This window comes from Mirounga angustirostris, unplaced genomic scaffold (assembly GCF_029215605.1).
Source record: "Mirounga angustirostris isolate CCGP_5_RB_7025 unplaced genomic scaffold, mMirAng1.0.hap1 SCAF_6, whole genome shotgun sequence".
Classification (NCBI taxonomy): domain Eukaryota; kingdom Metazoa; phylum Chordata; class Mammalia; order Carnivora; family Phocidae; genus Mirounga; species Mirounga angustirostris.
In genome coordinates, this window is record NW_026991714.1 from 68,506,099 (window position 1) to 68,522,398 (window position 16,300).

Below are 16,300 nucleotides of genomic sequence, written 5' to 3' on the forward strand. Positions count from 1 at the left end.
CCTCTGTGATCTAAAGTGACACTGATGTGTTCTGAGTATCAGGTATTTATGCCAGGCTCCCAAGGGGCGGCTGTCTCTGCTCGGTGAAACGCCTCGGGGCTTCTCTGGGTGAGAAGCCCACGGGCCACAGGACTCATTGCTGGGGAAAGAAGCAACTCAAGAGAGCATGATGGGCCTCGCCCTGAAGGAGCCTGACTCCCGAGCTTTCCTTCTCTTCCAGAAACTTATCCCTGGGACTGCCTCTCCCAGGTCCCTCTGCATCTGTGTGGGACCCTGTGACTCGTTGGCCGGTGGAATGTGAGCATAGATGGGGGCCACTTGTAGGCACGGCCCACGCACACCTCATCCTCCTTCCTAGGGGCTGATGTAAAAAATGTTTTGATCGTGCTCTCTTGACCCAGATTTGGGACCCTGGCTTGAGGCAGGCCAGTTGCCCTTCTTGAGCAGTGGATTTGGTCCACACCCCCCGCCACTTCCCTCGCTGGGCACCCACACTCTGGGGCACTATGCATTGGCTCTCGTTGGCTCAGGGGTAACCCCTAGGTCCCAGAGCCTCCAAAATTATTCAGATTAGCTGATCCACGGGAGCCCACCAGACCTAGCTAAGTGCGTCCCACCTGCCGTACATGAGCCGTGCCCTGGAGCTCCCGTGAGCTGTGACTCTGCCCCTGGGGACAGCCTCCCGTGTGGCCCTGCCTGACAACCTTCTCTTGTTTGGAGCTGGAAGCAGCAGGGAATTCGGCCCTTCGTCCACCTGAGTGTTGCTTGTGTTGGGTCCTGGCACCGCTGAGTCTTACAAAGCAGCTGAAGACCAGAGGCTCCCGAAAGCCACGAGTTACAGACAGCAAAGTGGCTTCGTGCCCGTGTCCCTGAGTGACCGCCGTGGAGCAGCCCGACTTCAACCCGGCGGTCCCTGTGCTGTGCCGGGGGGAGCGAGTCACTCTGCGGCACTGGACCTGTCGTGTCTTAGCTTGTCCATTAGGGAGACATGCTTAGATGGAGACCTAACTCCCTCCTCAGGGCTCAGGGCTCCCCGGAGTGCCTTCCCTGAGCCAGGCTGTTCCTGATTTCCCACCATCACAGAAAATCTGCGGTGACTGTGAACACTTCGCAGGTAGGGGACACTTTGCAGCTGTGATCCTCTTCATTTAGCTCCCATGGCTCCTTCCAGGAGGGACAGTGAGCATGCAGCTGAGACTTGGCCTAGCCCCCTCCAAGGTGCACGCACGCTTTAAGGGCGCCCTGGGTTTGCTGTCATCCGGTGTGGTCAGACTCGCAGATGAGGAAATGACTGTCAGGAAGGAAGATGATTGTCACACTCGTGGTTCCCTAGAAACAGGAAACACGGAAGTCTGGAGGGACACACCGGGAAGCCCAGGAGGTTGGGAGGCAGGGGAAGCCGGGGTGGCCCAGAGTGTGGGAGCCCGTAGAGGGGGTGGTGGGGTGTGTGGGCTCTGGTTTGCTTCCTCCAGGACTTGGCGGGCCCTGGGAGGGGCCGTCTCTCCACGGTCAGCAAGGCCCCCGTGTCAACGCCTCAGAACATGGAAAACAAACCCATGGTTAATACACAGCAACTTACCCTCCTACCATGGAATATGGGGTTTCTCTTTTCCCTGTATTTTCATGGAACTCCCGGTATCATCACACTTACACTTGCAGTCCGCGTGACGGGGTAAACTGTCTGTTGTCGTTGGCGTGTTCTGATGGATTACTGCATCTGTGTGGGACCCTGTGACTCGTTGGCCGGTGGAATGTGAGCATAGATGGGGGCCACTTGTAGGCACGGCCCACGCACACCTCACCCTCCTTCCTAGGGGCTGATGTAAAAAATGTTTTGATCGTGCTCTCTTGACCCAGATTTGGGACCCTGGCTTGAGGCAGGCCAGTTGCCCTTCTTGAGCAGTGGATTTGGTCCACACCCCCCGCCACTTCCCTCACTGGGCACCCACACTCTGGGGCACTATGCATTGGCTCTCATTGGCTCAGGGGTAACCCCTAGGTCCCAGAGCCTCCAAAATTATTCAGATTAGCTGATTACCCCTGAGCCACTAGCTCACAGAAAAGCTGGGTGCTTTTCACGGATCTGCGGGCCAGGGGGAAACACCCCCTTCCCAGCTCCCCCTCCGAGTTATTCACACTTCTGCACAGACCCCGGTCACAAGCCGCACTCCCCCACATGCCTCGCTAAACCTTCTTGCTACGGCTCGGGTGCTTCGCCAAGTTTTCGGGGTGCTTCCCAACCTGCTGTCTCAATTCTGCCCTTGGTCTCTGGCCCCACCCTCCCTCCTGGTCTCTGCAGAGCTGTTCCCTGTGCCTGGGACACTCCCTGCACCGTCTCTGCCCTTCCTCCACACACACACACGTACACACAAGTGCACACACACATGCACGCATGCACACACTCATATGACATACTGGGTCAGGTTGTCTCCAGTGTCCTTGTGTCTTCCAGTCTTATATCTGCCCCATGACACTACCTGCAGATTTATTCTCAGCTCTCCCCACGGACTGCAGACTCTTTGAAGACAAAGACTGTCTTCTCCCCTCCTGTAGCCTCCGTTCCTAGCACGGTGACTGGAACGTGTGAGTACCCAATAGGACACTTCACATGGCACAGAGTGAGCGGGAGGTGACTAGGCTCACTCATCCTGTTCCCCACCCCAGGCCGTAGCTGCTCTTCTCTCGGAGGGCGCATCAGATGCTTTGAGAATTCTAGATCAGCGTTCAAGCGTGGCATCCCTGCAAAGCTAGGCTAATGTTCTAGCATGCTCTGAGCTCTTAAATGGGTTGTGCTTGGTTAGTTGGTTAGTTGTTTCCCTGGAGGGGCAGGATTCAGGAAACCCAGAGAGAAGCAGATCCATTGGCTCCAGGCTCTGGTTTTCAATGTCAGGGAGAGCTTGGTGGGGATGGTCCTCTTTCCTTCTCATAGTAATTAAGTAATTCAGAAAGACAAGTCCTGATTGCTCTACTATGTTCCCAGCCATGTGCTCAGCCACAGATGAACCAAACAGGTGAGCAGTGTTCTTGCCCTGAAAACTTGGGATCTAATCAGAGACGAGGGCGGGCAAGCCCACGTCACAGTCTGCGCCCCGTGTAGCCATGGGGGATGGATGGAAGATGGGTGTTGGGAAAGCGTTGACCATCTGGTGTTCTGTTTGGGAGGTGCTTGGTGGAGGTGAGAGCCCCAGGGCTCTAAGAGGACGCAGGAGGGAGGCAGAAGGGACCACAGGGCGCAGAGTGGTGGGTAGGTGGGTTGGCCCAGTGCTGGACAGCAGCTCTTGCACCCTTTCCTGTTGAAGACCCCCGCTCACAGACCTCCTGTGGCTTCTGTTCCCACTCTAAGTAAAAGCTGGATCACAGTCAAGGCCTCGGAGGCCGCCTCAGCCAGGAGACTTCTCCGACCTCAGTCCCCTGGTCTCCCCATCACCCAACCCCTCTAGCACCCCTGATGTCCCTCCTGTTTCCTGCATGTGTCTCTTCTGCCTGGACATGCTTTCCCCTCAGAAAACTGTATGGCTCTCTCCTTTACCTCCTCTAGATCTTTCCTAGAGGAAAGTACCCCCTCCCCCCCATGAGGGATCCCCTGTTCACTTTATCTAAAAAAATCCCACTTCTTTCCTCACACAGACCATGGGTGGGACTGGAAGCTCCCCCTGACCACACCAGGCCCCGCTCCTCTTTTTTCTGGTCACCTGGTCACCCAGTAAAGACAACATTCCCAGCTTCCCTTGCAACCAGGTAGCATTCCTGCAAGTGATTTCTGTAACTTCTCCTCACTTGCCTGAAGGGAAATGCTTGCCTTAGGTTTCTCTTCTTGACCACCTTCCCTCAGGCTGGACCCTGGACATGCCAGTGACCCGGCTTCAGCTATATACACAAAGACGTTATCTTAGGGGAGGGTAGAGCAATGATGCAGAAGGCATCCAGGTGCCTGAGTGACTCTGGAGCAGAGATGCTGAGAGAGAGGAGTAACCTCCTAAGTTACTGTGGACGGGATCTCTCTGTTATGATGAATCAGCCTGTACTTGACCTCCACCTCTCCTCCACCGATTTCCTGATTCATTATTTATATTTATTATATATCTATTGTATTATATATTTCTCATTCTACCCAGCACCTAACAGACCCAGTGCTTTCCTTCATTGGCTTAGCGTGTCTTCTTTCACTGGAATGTAAGTTCTCAAAGGGCGGAGATGTTCTGTGTCTGTGTTCACTCTCACATCCCCAGCGCCTAGTACAGTGTCCCATTCACAGCTGGTGCTCAAGTAATACATCCTGAGTGAAATACTGTTGGCCACTGAAAGAGAAATCCTAGTTCCCCCCCGCCCCAAAAGAGATTCAGTACGTTTTGAAAAATACTCGTAGGTGGGCAGGGAGAGGCTGGGGGATGGAAGGGAAAAGTGAGGGAAAACAGCAAGGAATTTCGTGGGTGGAGGGGTGGAGGGTGGAGGGTAGGGCTGGAGCCCGAGGGGGGCCTTTGATCTCCTGGTTTCGGAGGAGACTCTGAGGCTTTGTGGCATTGGTTTTGGAGAAGACGTCTGTATGAGAGAAGAAGGGAGACTAAAGAAGTTGTTTTCCCACTTAGCAGCGAGTCAGTGATGCTCTTGCCTGCACCCTATTCACTTCCTCTTCCTGAGAAGAGTACATATTATAATATATTCAGGACAATTTGTTTGGTAGAACCCTTGACGTGGAAGATAGGAGCATGGTGTTTGTCAGAGGCCTTCCCTGGCTCCGTGCTCTTGAATCAATGGATCATCCTCCTTCTCCTTCATCATCCTCATTTGTAGGACTTCTCATCTTTGTCGTGAGACGTTATGGGCTGAATTGTGTCCCCTCAAAATCGATATGTTGAAGCCCTAGCCCTTAGTACCTCAGAATGTGGTTACATTTGGAGAGAGGACCTTTAAAGAGACAATCACCTTCAAATGGGGTCGTCAGGGTGGTGTCCCTATAAGAAGATGTGGAGGGGGACACCCAGGGTGCACACACAGAGGGACCACTGGAGGACACAGGGAGAAGGTGGCCATCCTCATGCTGGGGAGAGAGGACTCAGAAGAAACCAAACCTGCCAACACCTTGATCTTGAGCGTCTAGCCTCCAAAACTGAGAAAATAGACTCATCTTGTGCATGCCCCTGCACGTGGTATGTGGTTAGGGCTGCCTTAGCCAACTAACACGATGTACGGTAGAAAACTCACAAATTGGTGTGTTGTGGTGGCCACCCTAATGTTTGTCTTCTTAAGTTGCATGAATAGAAGCAAATTATTCAGAATAACTTGTCAGTCCCATCATGTGCTGGTCAGAAACAAGCTTTGCTGGGGAGGCTTTTCTAAGAGCATTGCTGGCAAATATAACGGGTTTCTGCAAGAAGTATTCCATGAGGCTGAATGACAGCTTATTAGAAATGTCAGGGGACTCCAGCATAGACCCTGTGTTTGGACCAAAAAAACATGCGTGTTCCTTTGAATCCTGATAGTCTCCGTACAAATGGATTGCATTCTGGTTGGAGAACAGAGTTCAGTAGTACATAGATCTCCTAAAACATGTGCACGGTCAAATATTTTTCAGCTTTGTTGATTTGATGGCTAATGGAAAAGCTTTAGAAAATTTACTGAGAAAAAAATGAAATAAGTATTCAAAAGGCAGAGGTCGGTTATAGGACCTCGGAAATGTGGAAGGGTGCCCAACTCAGATTCCGCACCCCCCACCCCCAGTACGAGGTTAGCAAGAATGAACTTGTGCCAGTCAAACCTACTCTGTGCAAAGCTGCCATCTCAATTTGAGACATCATAAACAAATACAAACACCGAGCTTGACTTATCTACTAAAAGTTAACCTTTTCTGAAAGAATTTGTTAAAATTACTCCCAGTAAAAAGACGGCACAGTAAACTATAATTTCCCAACGACCATCAGTACTTAAGATTTTGAGAAAGCCGACAGAAGCGAGGGATGATTTGGTGGCGGTATCAGAAACACGGTTTGCCCCGGAATAATGGGGTGCCACTGGTTGTGAAGTGCCGATGCCCGCACCACTTCCTTAGTCCACCCCTCAACTAGAAGGCGGCCAGCCTCTGGCGGGGCAGCGGGGGCGGCGGGTGTCAGAGAACTGCATCGGGGGAAGTGGGCCACACCGCTGCGGGTGCCGGGCTGCGCTCTGGGACGCGCGCGCGGAGGCGCACCCTCCTCCCTGAGGACTGGGAGCAAACACCCTGACCCCCTTGGGTTGCGACCTCTCCAGAGGCCTCCCTTCTCCGGGTACCCAGCCTTCTGCAGCTGCACGGGCCGCGCCCCCCCCCCCCCCCCCAGTTTCCCCGCGGGACAGCGACCCCGGGCGCAGACAGCGCAGACGCCCGGAGGGGCCGGGGCGCCTCCAAGGCGAGGGCCTCGGCTCGGCGCCCCCGCGGATCCCGAAGGGCAAATGCTGGGGTGCGCGGGGAGGGGGAGAGTCTCAGCCGCCTCGGTCGCCACGCGGGCCCTAAGGGGACACGCGGAGCCATAGCGGGGACCGAGGGCGGACGTGTAGCTGTCCCTCCGCGGGGGTGGGAGACGCCCGGCCGCGCACGCTGGCCCGGAGCCCTAGGCCGGACTCGGTCCCGCGCCGCGCGTCGGGGGCGGCACAGGCCGCGGGGTTGGCAGGTGCAGGCGCGCGGGTTTCCCATTGGTCACGGCGCCGCGGCGGCCCCGCCCCCTCGCGCGCCGGCCCGGGCAACAGGACGCGTACCCGTGCGCGCCCCTGCGCTCCGCGCGCCCCCGCCCGCGCCGCCGGGCTCGCGAGCTCAGGTGGCGGGCGCGCGGCCGGGCCGGCGTCCCCACCCCCCACGCCCGAGCGCCCCGGGAGCCGGAGGGGGGGCGCGGGCGGGGGGCGGGCGCCGCCGAGGCTTCCGTCTGGCTCGCGCGGCGGCGGCGGCGGCGGCAGAGGTCGCGCACAGATGCGGGGCGGAGCGGCGCGGGGAGGCGGCGGAGGCGGGAAGGCGGCTGCCCGAGGAGCCCCGCAGGTAAGCGCGGGAGCTCGCGGGCCAGGGAGGGGCCGCGGCGCCGGGACCCCCGCGACCCCGGGGCAGGACCCGGGGCGAGGAGGGTCGCGCGGGGACCCGCTGCCGCGCCGCGAGGTGCCCGAGAGTCACACGCATAGGCGGGGGGAAAAGTGCTGGTCCTGCAGGAGACGCGGGGAGGCTGAGGACTTGGCGGCCGCGGTCCCCGCGCGACCCCGGCCCGGCCGTCCCTCCCCCGCCGTCCGCCCGCGCGGCGCCCCGCGGCGCTGCCTCCCGCTGCGCGCGCCGGGGTGGGGGGTGCGGGGTGATGCTGGAGGGGGGTTGGGGGGGTTTCCCGCAGGGAGGGGGGCGGAGGAGGGGTGGCCCCGCGGCCCCGCGGCCCGGGCACCGCCGCGTCCGCTCCCGGTTGCAGGCGCCCGCGAGCCGGATGCGGTGCGTGGACGAAAGATGCATCATGGAATGAATCCGAGCCCGGGGGACGGATTTCTGCAGCAGCAGCAACCCCCGCCGCCGCAGCCGCCGCCCCCCCGCAGGCTGCTGGCCGCCGTCCTGGGGATCCAGCTGGCGCTGTGCTTCGGCCCCGCACAGCTCACAGGCGGTGAGTGACCGCAGGGCCCGCGCCGCGGGGGAGGGCGCGGGTCTGAGCCCACCCTCCGCCGGGACCCCCGGAAGTCCCCCGATGCCTGCGTGCGGCGCGCCGGGGGAGCACACACCGCCGCATAGTGCCTGGAGCTGCCCAGCGGCCGCGCAACCTGGCTCCTCCGAAGGGGGCACAGTGAGCCGGCCCATTCGTCTCACTTGGGCCACCGGGGAGCCAGAGACGGAGAGAGGGCGTTTCTGTGCTGAGCGCGCGTTTGGGGGCCTTGCGCCGCGTAGGTGCTCTCAGCGGAGAGAGGCCAGGTGTCAGATGTCAGACAGAGGCCGGGGCAAGTTGCCAGGAACACCCCCCCCCCTCCCTTGTGAGTGTGAAAGGTCTGAGGACCCGGCCAGGCTGGCGGAGGGACTGTCTGTCGGGAAGTTAACTTTCTCGTTTCTTGGAAGGTGGTGAGTTCCCGCACCCCTAGGTGTGTGTGGGGGGAGCGCAGAGGGGTCCCAGCAGGGGGGCGGGGGCGCGGAGGGGTTCCCGCGGGGGGGGGGCGGGGGCGCGGAGGGGTCCCGTCAGGGGCGCTTCTGGAGGATGGCTTCGCTTCTCCGTGTCTGATTTACAGGAGAATACAGTCAAGGGCGTGTGTGAGGGGGAAGCTGGCTGAAATAAAATTGATAGCCTTGGTCCCCACCAGGGGCTGAGCCTCCCTGTGTTGGCTTCTGGGGGAGGGGGCTCTGTGGCCCGTGGGCCGCGGTGGAGGAGGACGGATGGAGTCCCCGGGAGCATTGGGGAGCGCACTGGTGTCCGTTCCCGATTTCTGGGAGAGCTTGCTCAGGTGGACCTGGGAAAGGGCAGACTCACGTTTCCAAGCTGAACTACTTACTGTTCATATATAAGTAAATGATAATTGATGGAAAAGCAGATATCGATTGCTATCAATAAACTATTTCTTGTTTAAAATATTGCTGTTTCAGAGAGTGAAGGTGAACAAGGAGAGACATGAGTGGCAAACTAGTAAACGTGGGGGAGGAAAAGCAGAGCAATCCAGAACTCCGGCGTTGTGCGGAGAGATCTGGATGTCCGGAGCATGAGGGAGCTTTCTGGGTGTGCATGTTTCAAAATTAATGAGAGGACACTTGCTTCGCTTTAGGGACCTGGTTTTGGCTTTATTTGGTTTTCTAACAAGGAGTGACTTTTTGGGCGTTCATAGTTCTAGAGAAACGTCTCTGAGGTGGGTGTCCTCTTCCCAGAGGTCGAGGTCAAGTGGGAGGCGAGGCCAGCCGCTGTGCCGCTTGCGGAACTCTGGTTGGAGCCTCTGTGCTGCTCTGAATTAGCTCTGCTTCTCTGGTGTGTGGGCACAGGTGGGCAGGAAAGCACGAGTGGCGGTGGGCCTCTCCCTTCCTTCTTCACTTCCCTCGGTTCTAGCTTCGATCCCTCCAATGCGGTCCATGCCACCCTTCCATCCCCTCGGTCCATTTCTCCCATGTAGATGACGGATTGTCAGGGTTCATCTGCGTGGCTCTTGACCAGTTACTGGACGTGTGAGCTTCTCAAACTGGGCTGTGTTCCTGGGTCTGCTGTTCATGTTCACAGAGATTCTCCTGAAAGATCTCAGAGCTCGGTGCACCGCCTGGCCCCCTCGGGCTCACGTTAGTCCTTTACCCCCCTCTTCGAAGGAAGAAGACGTCAGGCACCAGCATCCAGGACGGAGGAGAAGCAGGGAGGAAGGGGTTGCCTGTCAGCCCTCAGTTCAGAGCTGTTCCTTCTCAGGCACTCACACGCCACAGAAAGGCTAGGACCACCTCTGTTTCACATTGAACTCCTTCAGGCTGCGAGGGTGACTCCTGGGAGAGTATTTATCATTTCACGATTCCTCTGTGGATAAACAGCGTGGGTGGAGAGGGTGGTGGGGGTGTTCTGTGGAGTACACTATACAGAGACTTCTTTCTCAGGGCAGAAACTCACGTGGAGGCCCCTGGATGGTAATAAAAGCAAATCCCTTAATTCTAGACCTGTGCTTCTAAGACTTTGACGTGCATTCTGTCACCTGGTATCTTACTGAAAGGCAGGTTCTGGTTCAGTTGGTTTGGGGTTGGGGGGGGCAGAAGATTCCACATTTCCGACAAGCTCCCAGGTGATGTGTGGCTAATGGTTCAAGACTACTCTGATGAGCGGTGCTTTAGACTGAGGCATCCTTAAACATGTTGTTTCTGACCCTAGAATCACTCCCGGTTACCAAATGCAAGGGCCTGGGCGGGGGTGGGGGGAAGCAGAGGCCTCCTAATCTTCCCCTGAGGCACAGAGCTGAAAACCAGCCCTCCCAGAGTGCTTTCTTTTTTTTTTTTTTTGTTCACAAAAAAGATGCATGTTTAATAGATACTGTTTTAAATTGTGGATTTTCATTTTTGATTGCTTTCACTGGAAAAAGAAACAGCAGAATAGTAAGATATTATAGTCTGAGCTAGGAGGAAAAAACAGGTGTCCAATGCACGTATTACAGAAAAACCCGAAGCTAGAAAGGGAGAAATTAAGAAGACGATCAGACGAAGAGGGTAAAGAACTCTATCAAAAAGGAGATGCTTTGTCCTCAAAAGGCAGACTCACTTCAATTCTGCAAGTCCTAGGAGAGAATCTGTTTGCTTGAGGTGACTTTTGGGTGGCTCTTTCCAGGTTGTCTTTTGTAGGTTAGGGAAGAGGGCCCTCATCTGGGGCCACTAAGACCAGATACCCTTAGAGGACTAACAGCAGGCTTACAGGGGGACACAGGACCCGCCGTCCCCAGGGACTGCATGGAGGGTGGTTTCAGCTGCTTCTCTCCCTCCAGAGACCTACAGGGTGTTTACCTGCAGGGATGAGGGCTCAGAGTTTGCTCTGTAAGTCCGTCCCTGAAGGCAGATTCATTAGCACATCCCTGTGTTGTGAGGAATGTAGGCCAGGCTCTGTGACTCCATAGCTTTGGGGCCTTGGACTTCGGAAGTCTAGTGTCCTCATCTGTAAACCGGGGATGGTGCTGCCTTACTTCAGGGGTTGGTGTGTGGACGGAAACCGTGTAGGTACGCAGTAAGTGCAGGGGATGGCGCCGGAATCTTCTAGGCCTTCGCTTTATTCATTCAGGAAATACTGAGTGCCCGACCATACCCTTTGCCAAGCACTGTTGTGTACAATGTTCTTTTACCTAGAACAACCCTCTCTTACTCCCTATTTTTTTGCCCAATGAACAAGTTTCACTTCAAAACAACTTCAAGTGCCATAATCTCTTTCATATTTCCCTGGTCACTGGGCTGTCCCTTCACCTGGGCTCTCATTGCACTAAGTATAACCCTCCCTTATGGGTCAGTCTCACCCGCTGGACGGTAAGCCCACTGAAGGCAAGAAGCCGGGCTTTATTCACCTCTGTGTTTCAGGCGCTCAGCACAGCATGTGACACACAGGAGATGCTCGGCTGATGTTGATTGACAGCGGGAAGGAGTCCCAAATTACTGTCACACTGTTTAGAAAATAATGACCATGGGTGGTCACAAATGTGCCAGTTTCATGGCTACTGAGGCCACGTCCATTTGGAGGTGGTCTAGGAGATTGGGAGAAATCAGGAAAGGTGCTAGAGCAGAGATGACCCTTAGGCTGAGGTCTGAGGGAGGGATGGTTGGAGTCCTGCAAAGGGAGAGACACCTTGTGCAAAAGTGTGGAGGCGGTCATGTGCTTGCATGTTCAGGGAGAGTCAGGCTGATCTAGAACAGCACACCTGCGGGGAGCCAGGAGAGCGGGGAGGATCTAGAACAGCAGACCCGCGGGGGGCCAGGAGAGCAGGGCTGATCTAGAACAGCAGACTCGAGGGGAGCCAGGAGGGTCAGGCTGATCTAGAACAGCACACCATTGGGGAGCCAGGCGAGCAGGGCTGATCCAGAACAGCACACCCATGGGGAGCCAGGAGGGTCAGGCTGATCCAGAACAGCACACCCACGGGGAGCCAGGAAAGCAGGGCTGATCTAGAACAGCAGACCCGTGAGGAGGCAGGACAGTAAGGAGGACAAATAGGTTGCAACCCTATTGTAAAGAACCTTGGAAGCCGGTGAAGATTCTGAACATCGCACTGCAGGCCGTGAGCACTTGCCGAGGGGTTTAGGGCAGGTGCGTGATACCGTCTGAGCTCTGCTTGGTTTCCGTTTTCTGCTTGCAAATCTCCGACCTGGGCCCTCCACTCAGCTGCCCTCTCTGTGGGTCAGAGTTAGGGCACCCGTGCTGGGGAATGAGGCTGCTTGAGGTCTTGCTGAGGCCGTGGCACTGGGCTGTGTGCCTGCAGTGGGTGACACGTGCTTTGCCTGGCTCACCGATTCCGTGATGCTGGCGTCTCGGTGGAGTCTCATCGAGAAGGTTTCTTACCTGGTAGAGTGGGAGCTTTCATCCAACTCGATGTCTAAAAGTCACGGTTTCAAAGTGAGCTTAATCTGCAAGCGAAAGTCCCAACTTCTCAAGCTACAAAGTATGTGTCTTCAGCAAAAGCCCACCTTAATACATGTGAGCAGCATGGAAACTCTTTCGATTTATCCACAAGGTGGAATCTGAGAGCTTTTGGAGACAAGAGAAGGGTTTCCTACAACAAGCAGCAAGTCTCTGCTCTCAGAGGCCTGAGGTGAGTCTGTTGGTCTCTAATTCCTGTGGGTAACAAAGAGTGTAGGTGAAGATCTCTCTCCAGTAAATATTGATTGGACACATGAAGAAAAGCACCCACAGTCTCTGCTCCTGGCGTTGGAGGCATATTTCAGAAGCTTCCAAAAGGCCAGGAGACTAGCCCTTAGCCGGGAAGCTCTGCTGCAGCACGAGGGGCTGCGTTCTTCAGAGTTGCCTGGTGAAGTTCAGTCTCTGCCGCTAAATAACTACGTGGCTTTGGGCAGGTGCACACCTTCTCCTAGGCTCAGTCCTTCCCACGTCGCTGACACTCTTTGATTCTGTGATTTCCGGAATGTGACGGGCTCCGACCTCTCCCTAAAGCCGATTCTCTGGCTCACATCTATGCCCTGGTCTTTGCGAGTGTCTGTTGTGTGCCCTGGGGATACAGAGCGAGGGGATGCCGTCCTGCTCCCAGGGAAACCGACAAGTAAGGGCTGGTTTCTTCTCAGAAGCTCAGATGCAAAATGCTTGCATAAAATTATTTTTTTCACACATATTTTTAATTCACTGTGAAACTTAGTATTATTTGTTGTTAGTGATGAGAAATGTGATTTTCCCAGGCTACTTTTCTCTATCCTTGTCTTATTTTGCAAGTCCATTTGGTGCTTGACAATCGGAATAACCACACATAGCAGTGATACATCTAAATAGACCATTGGGATCCTTGTCTCTGAATTCAGGGAAAGAAGAGGCAGAAAAATAGTTTTTCTAATTTGTTTCTAGTCACATTTCACCAAAACCAACCACAGCAGTTGGGACAGATACACCAGATACATAATCTCATATATCAGATGGGAGCATGTTATCAATTTACTATTCCATTCTCACAAGAATGAGCTGTTCACCTGTTGCCAAGCACGGACGTTTGGAAACAGATGGGGCAGAGTTTGGGGCCGGCCACCATCCGAGCGATGGGTAGGCCTGCGAATCATCAGTAACCGTGCTATCGGCTGGGAACCTGAAGAGTGTTTGCTCCGAGTCAGGGCTGTGCCCAGCGATTACACGTATTAGCTCACTGGGTCCCCATGGCCCCTGACTGAGGCTGGCAGCTACTGACCTTTGTTTTACAGACAAGGAAACTGAGGCACAGAAGATCCAGCAGCTCGCTCAGGGTTGCCCAGCTGGTTACTGAGGCACAGCGACCCAGATTATGTTTAGTACAAGCTTTTCCCGTGGGCGTGGAAATCCCTCTTGCTAGATGCTTTTTTTTTTTTTTTTTTTTGTATTTCAAGGTGAGCATCGCTTTTTAAGCCGGAGTTACCAAACATTTAGGGCCTTTGGCCCTCCCCACCCTGATATTAAGGGAATTCTTGTCTTGAAACCAAAAAGGGGAAAACATACAAGCAAATCAACCACACGGAACCCCACCACCCAAGACAAAGTGAAGGCTGGAGTACCCAAGCCTTGAGCTCTGAAGAGAGGAGGGGAAGCAGCTAGAAACTCGTGAAGCCCTGGGAGCGAGGAGGTGGGCTGAGGGGCCCGTGTTCTGTCTGGCTCAGCCTCGCTGAGGGGCACAGGGTGGGTACACGGAGTCCGGGATTCTGCAGGCGGCCGTCCCCCCGCCCCACCTTCTGCTTGTTGCCTCCAGCTTCTGGCCCTCCTCTGCGAGGCCCTGCTCCCTGTGATTTGGCGGAGCGCCAGTGATAGCTTCTGTTACTATGGGATTACTGTGTTGTTTGCAGGTGTTTTCACGTGAACCTTATCCCCGCCTTTGATTTTCCTGACAGCCTGGTAAGATGAGGAGATTTTTATTTTTTCTCTCCTCTTTCTTTTTTTTTTTAATTTGAAGAAACATCTTCAGCGAGGTGGGTCCCCTAAGGTGTCAGAAGAGTCAGACAAAGCGGGTTAGGGGCCAGGCGGGGGGGTCATGCTCTGTGTCCTGCGGGCCCGGCCGGGACACCTGTCTCCCCAGTTGTGTGATGCAGATGATACCGTGGTTAGTATATATCAAAGCAGAAAAGGACAGTTGTGCCCAAGGGTCCTACGTAGGAGTAGGCGCTCCCTCCAGAAGGCTAACTCTGAGGTAAGAATAGGGTTTGGTAGCTGATGAATCTGAGACTGCTGGTCGCTGTCCAGGAAGACATGTCTGATGGTCCGAGCTCAAGACACTAAGTTTTAGGGAAGGATTTGGTCCAACATTTCTTCTGCTTTGAGGAAAAGATTGCTATACTACCGGAAGCAGAAGGAATTACCACAAACAAACCAATAATTGAGTTGCTCACAAAGTGGAATTAAGAGTGTTTTAAAATGGCTTCTTAATTGAGAGTATTGTGGTTGCTTTATTAACCTTCAATGAGGTAAACTGGGAACATCAGAGAAATAAAACAAAATAATTCCTGATGTTATTTGGAAATGACAGCGCACTTGGGAGTACCCTTGCGGGTGAGCTTCCGTGACTGCACTCTGGAGGGAAGGCCCCAAGGGTCCCGGGAGGGGCTGTGGGTAGACCACACGTGCGCCTGCCACATGCAGGCCCAGGCTCTGGGAATGGATTTTCATTCTTAGAAGGGAGGGGGCTGCAGAGCCCGTAAACTTGATCAATGATCATTCATCATTATCCCAATAAATTGAGCTTTTCAAGAGGGAGGATGAGTAAGGTTTTTTTGGAAATGAAGGTTTGACCTTGTTATCTGATGTTTCTCTTTGAAATTGGTGACTTTTATGTCCTGGAATTACCAGTGTGGGAGTCGAGCTGAGCGGGGAGGGTCACTCAGGCACTATATTCCTTTTCCTCAGAGTAACAAAACACAGACAGATCTTATTTTCTTTGGTCTGACTGCATTTGTGAAAGATGTACATGACCGCATTGGTGAGCCAGGAACAGGAAAGTTCTCTGTGGAAAGAAAGAGAATCCATTCTTACAGTGGATCCTTTCACATCTGTACATGTGCATTGTTGGGATGGACCTGGCTGGTTTCCACATTCAGTTCCTCGTATGTGGAGGATCCCTCGGACTTCCCTAATCCCTCAAACTCAGAAGATGCTAATTCTGTCCTGGGGAGAAACAACCTTGTTTTGCAAGAATGTGATAGATTTCGGGGGTTAATCTCAGTCCTTTGATGAGCCCCCTGCTGTGACCTAATGCAGTTTCAGCTCAGACCCAAGGCCACGATGCATTTACCAGTTTCATTTGGGAGACGCGTGTGACAGCAGGTGCTCGATGGCTGCCTGGGGCCACCGCTGTGTTTAGGTCATGCTCGCCGTTCTTCTGTGGGACAACCCACTTCTGAATTGCTGTGTGGACTTCAAAGCCTTGCTGGCCTTTCCCCTTTGGATGGTGATGGGGGATTTGGTTTGTTCCTGTCGCTTTTGCATTTACACCACTGTTTTGTGGATGAGAGGTGCTCGCTTGCTTGTCGTGATGACTGGTGGGTATGTGTTGATGTCTTGAGGCCAAGAGTTGATGTACACAAGGCCGGTGTTCCTGCCACGCCCACCAGCTAGCTACGGGATGGCCCCCTGATCGCTGCCTCAGTTTCATTATTAGGACCTGTGAAATGGGAATAATGGCGCTTCTGCCTCCCACAGTGCTGTGAGGACCAAGAGCGTTAACAGAAGTGTAAGGGTTTGAGGGATCAAAACCATCGCCAACAGACCAGTAATGGAAGCTTGCTCTGTTCACTCTGCTGAGTTTACAGAGCCTCCTGTGGCCTGAGAAGGTGTAGCCTACCACATACAACACTCAGTGGCACTGGCCCGCGGCCCCGGCGTCCCACGGAAGCACTGTCGTGACATGGTGTGGCGTGTCCACGGTGAAGCTTTATTACAGAGACCCTGGGGGCGGGGGAGGAGCGGGGAAGGCTCCCACAGACAGGGACGGTCCAGCTAAGTCTCGAGCAGTAAGACCGTTTTCCAGGCAGGGAAGGTGTTCAGAAGCTGAGCCGCGGAACGAGGAGGGGCCTGTACTGAAGACAAGGAGTGGCTGGGGGCGCCTTCCCTGAGGGCAGGTAGATTGAGAAGAGATGGGGCGGGAAGGATGCTGGACAGGCAGGTGGGGCCTGCCCACTAACTGCACTGATTAGGAGCTTCACGTCCTCTAGTGGCACCGC

At 54.9% G+C, this 16,300-nt stretch overlaps 1 protein-coding gene across 1 annotated transcript in view; it reads left to right on the forward strand.

Annotated features, from left to right (window-relative positions):
- Positions 1 to 7,411: 7,411 nt before the first annotated feature.
- Positions 7,412 to 16,300, forward strand: part of SUSD4 (sushi domain containing 4) — an 82,841-nt gene continuing 73,952 nt past the window's right edge. The window contains exon 1 of the mRNA XM_064593531.1: positions 7,412 to 7,595. Within this exon, the coding sequence (XP_064449601.1) occupies positions 7,445 to 7,595 (151 nt within the window). The 5' untranslated portion in view covers positions 7,412 to 7,444. The remainder of the gene's footprint in view (positions 7,596 to 16,300) is intronic.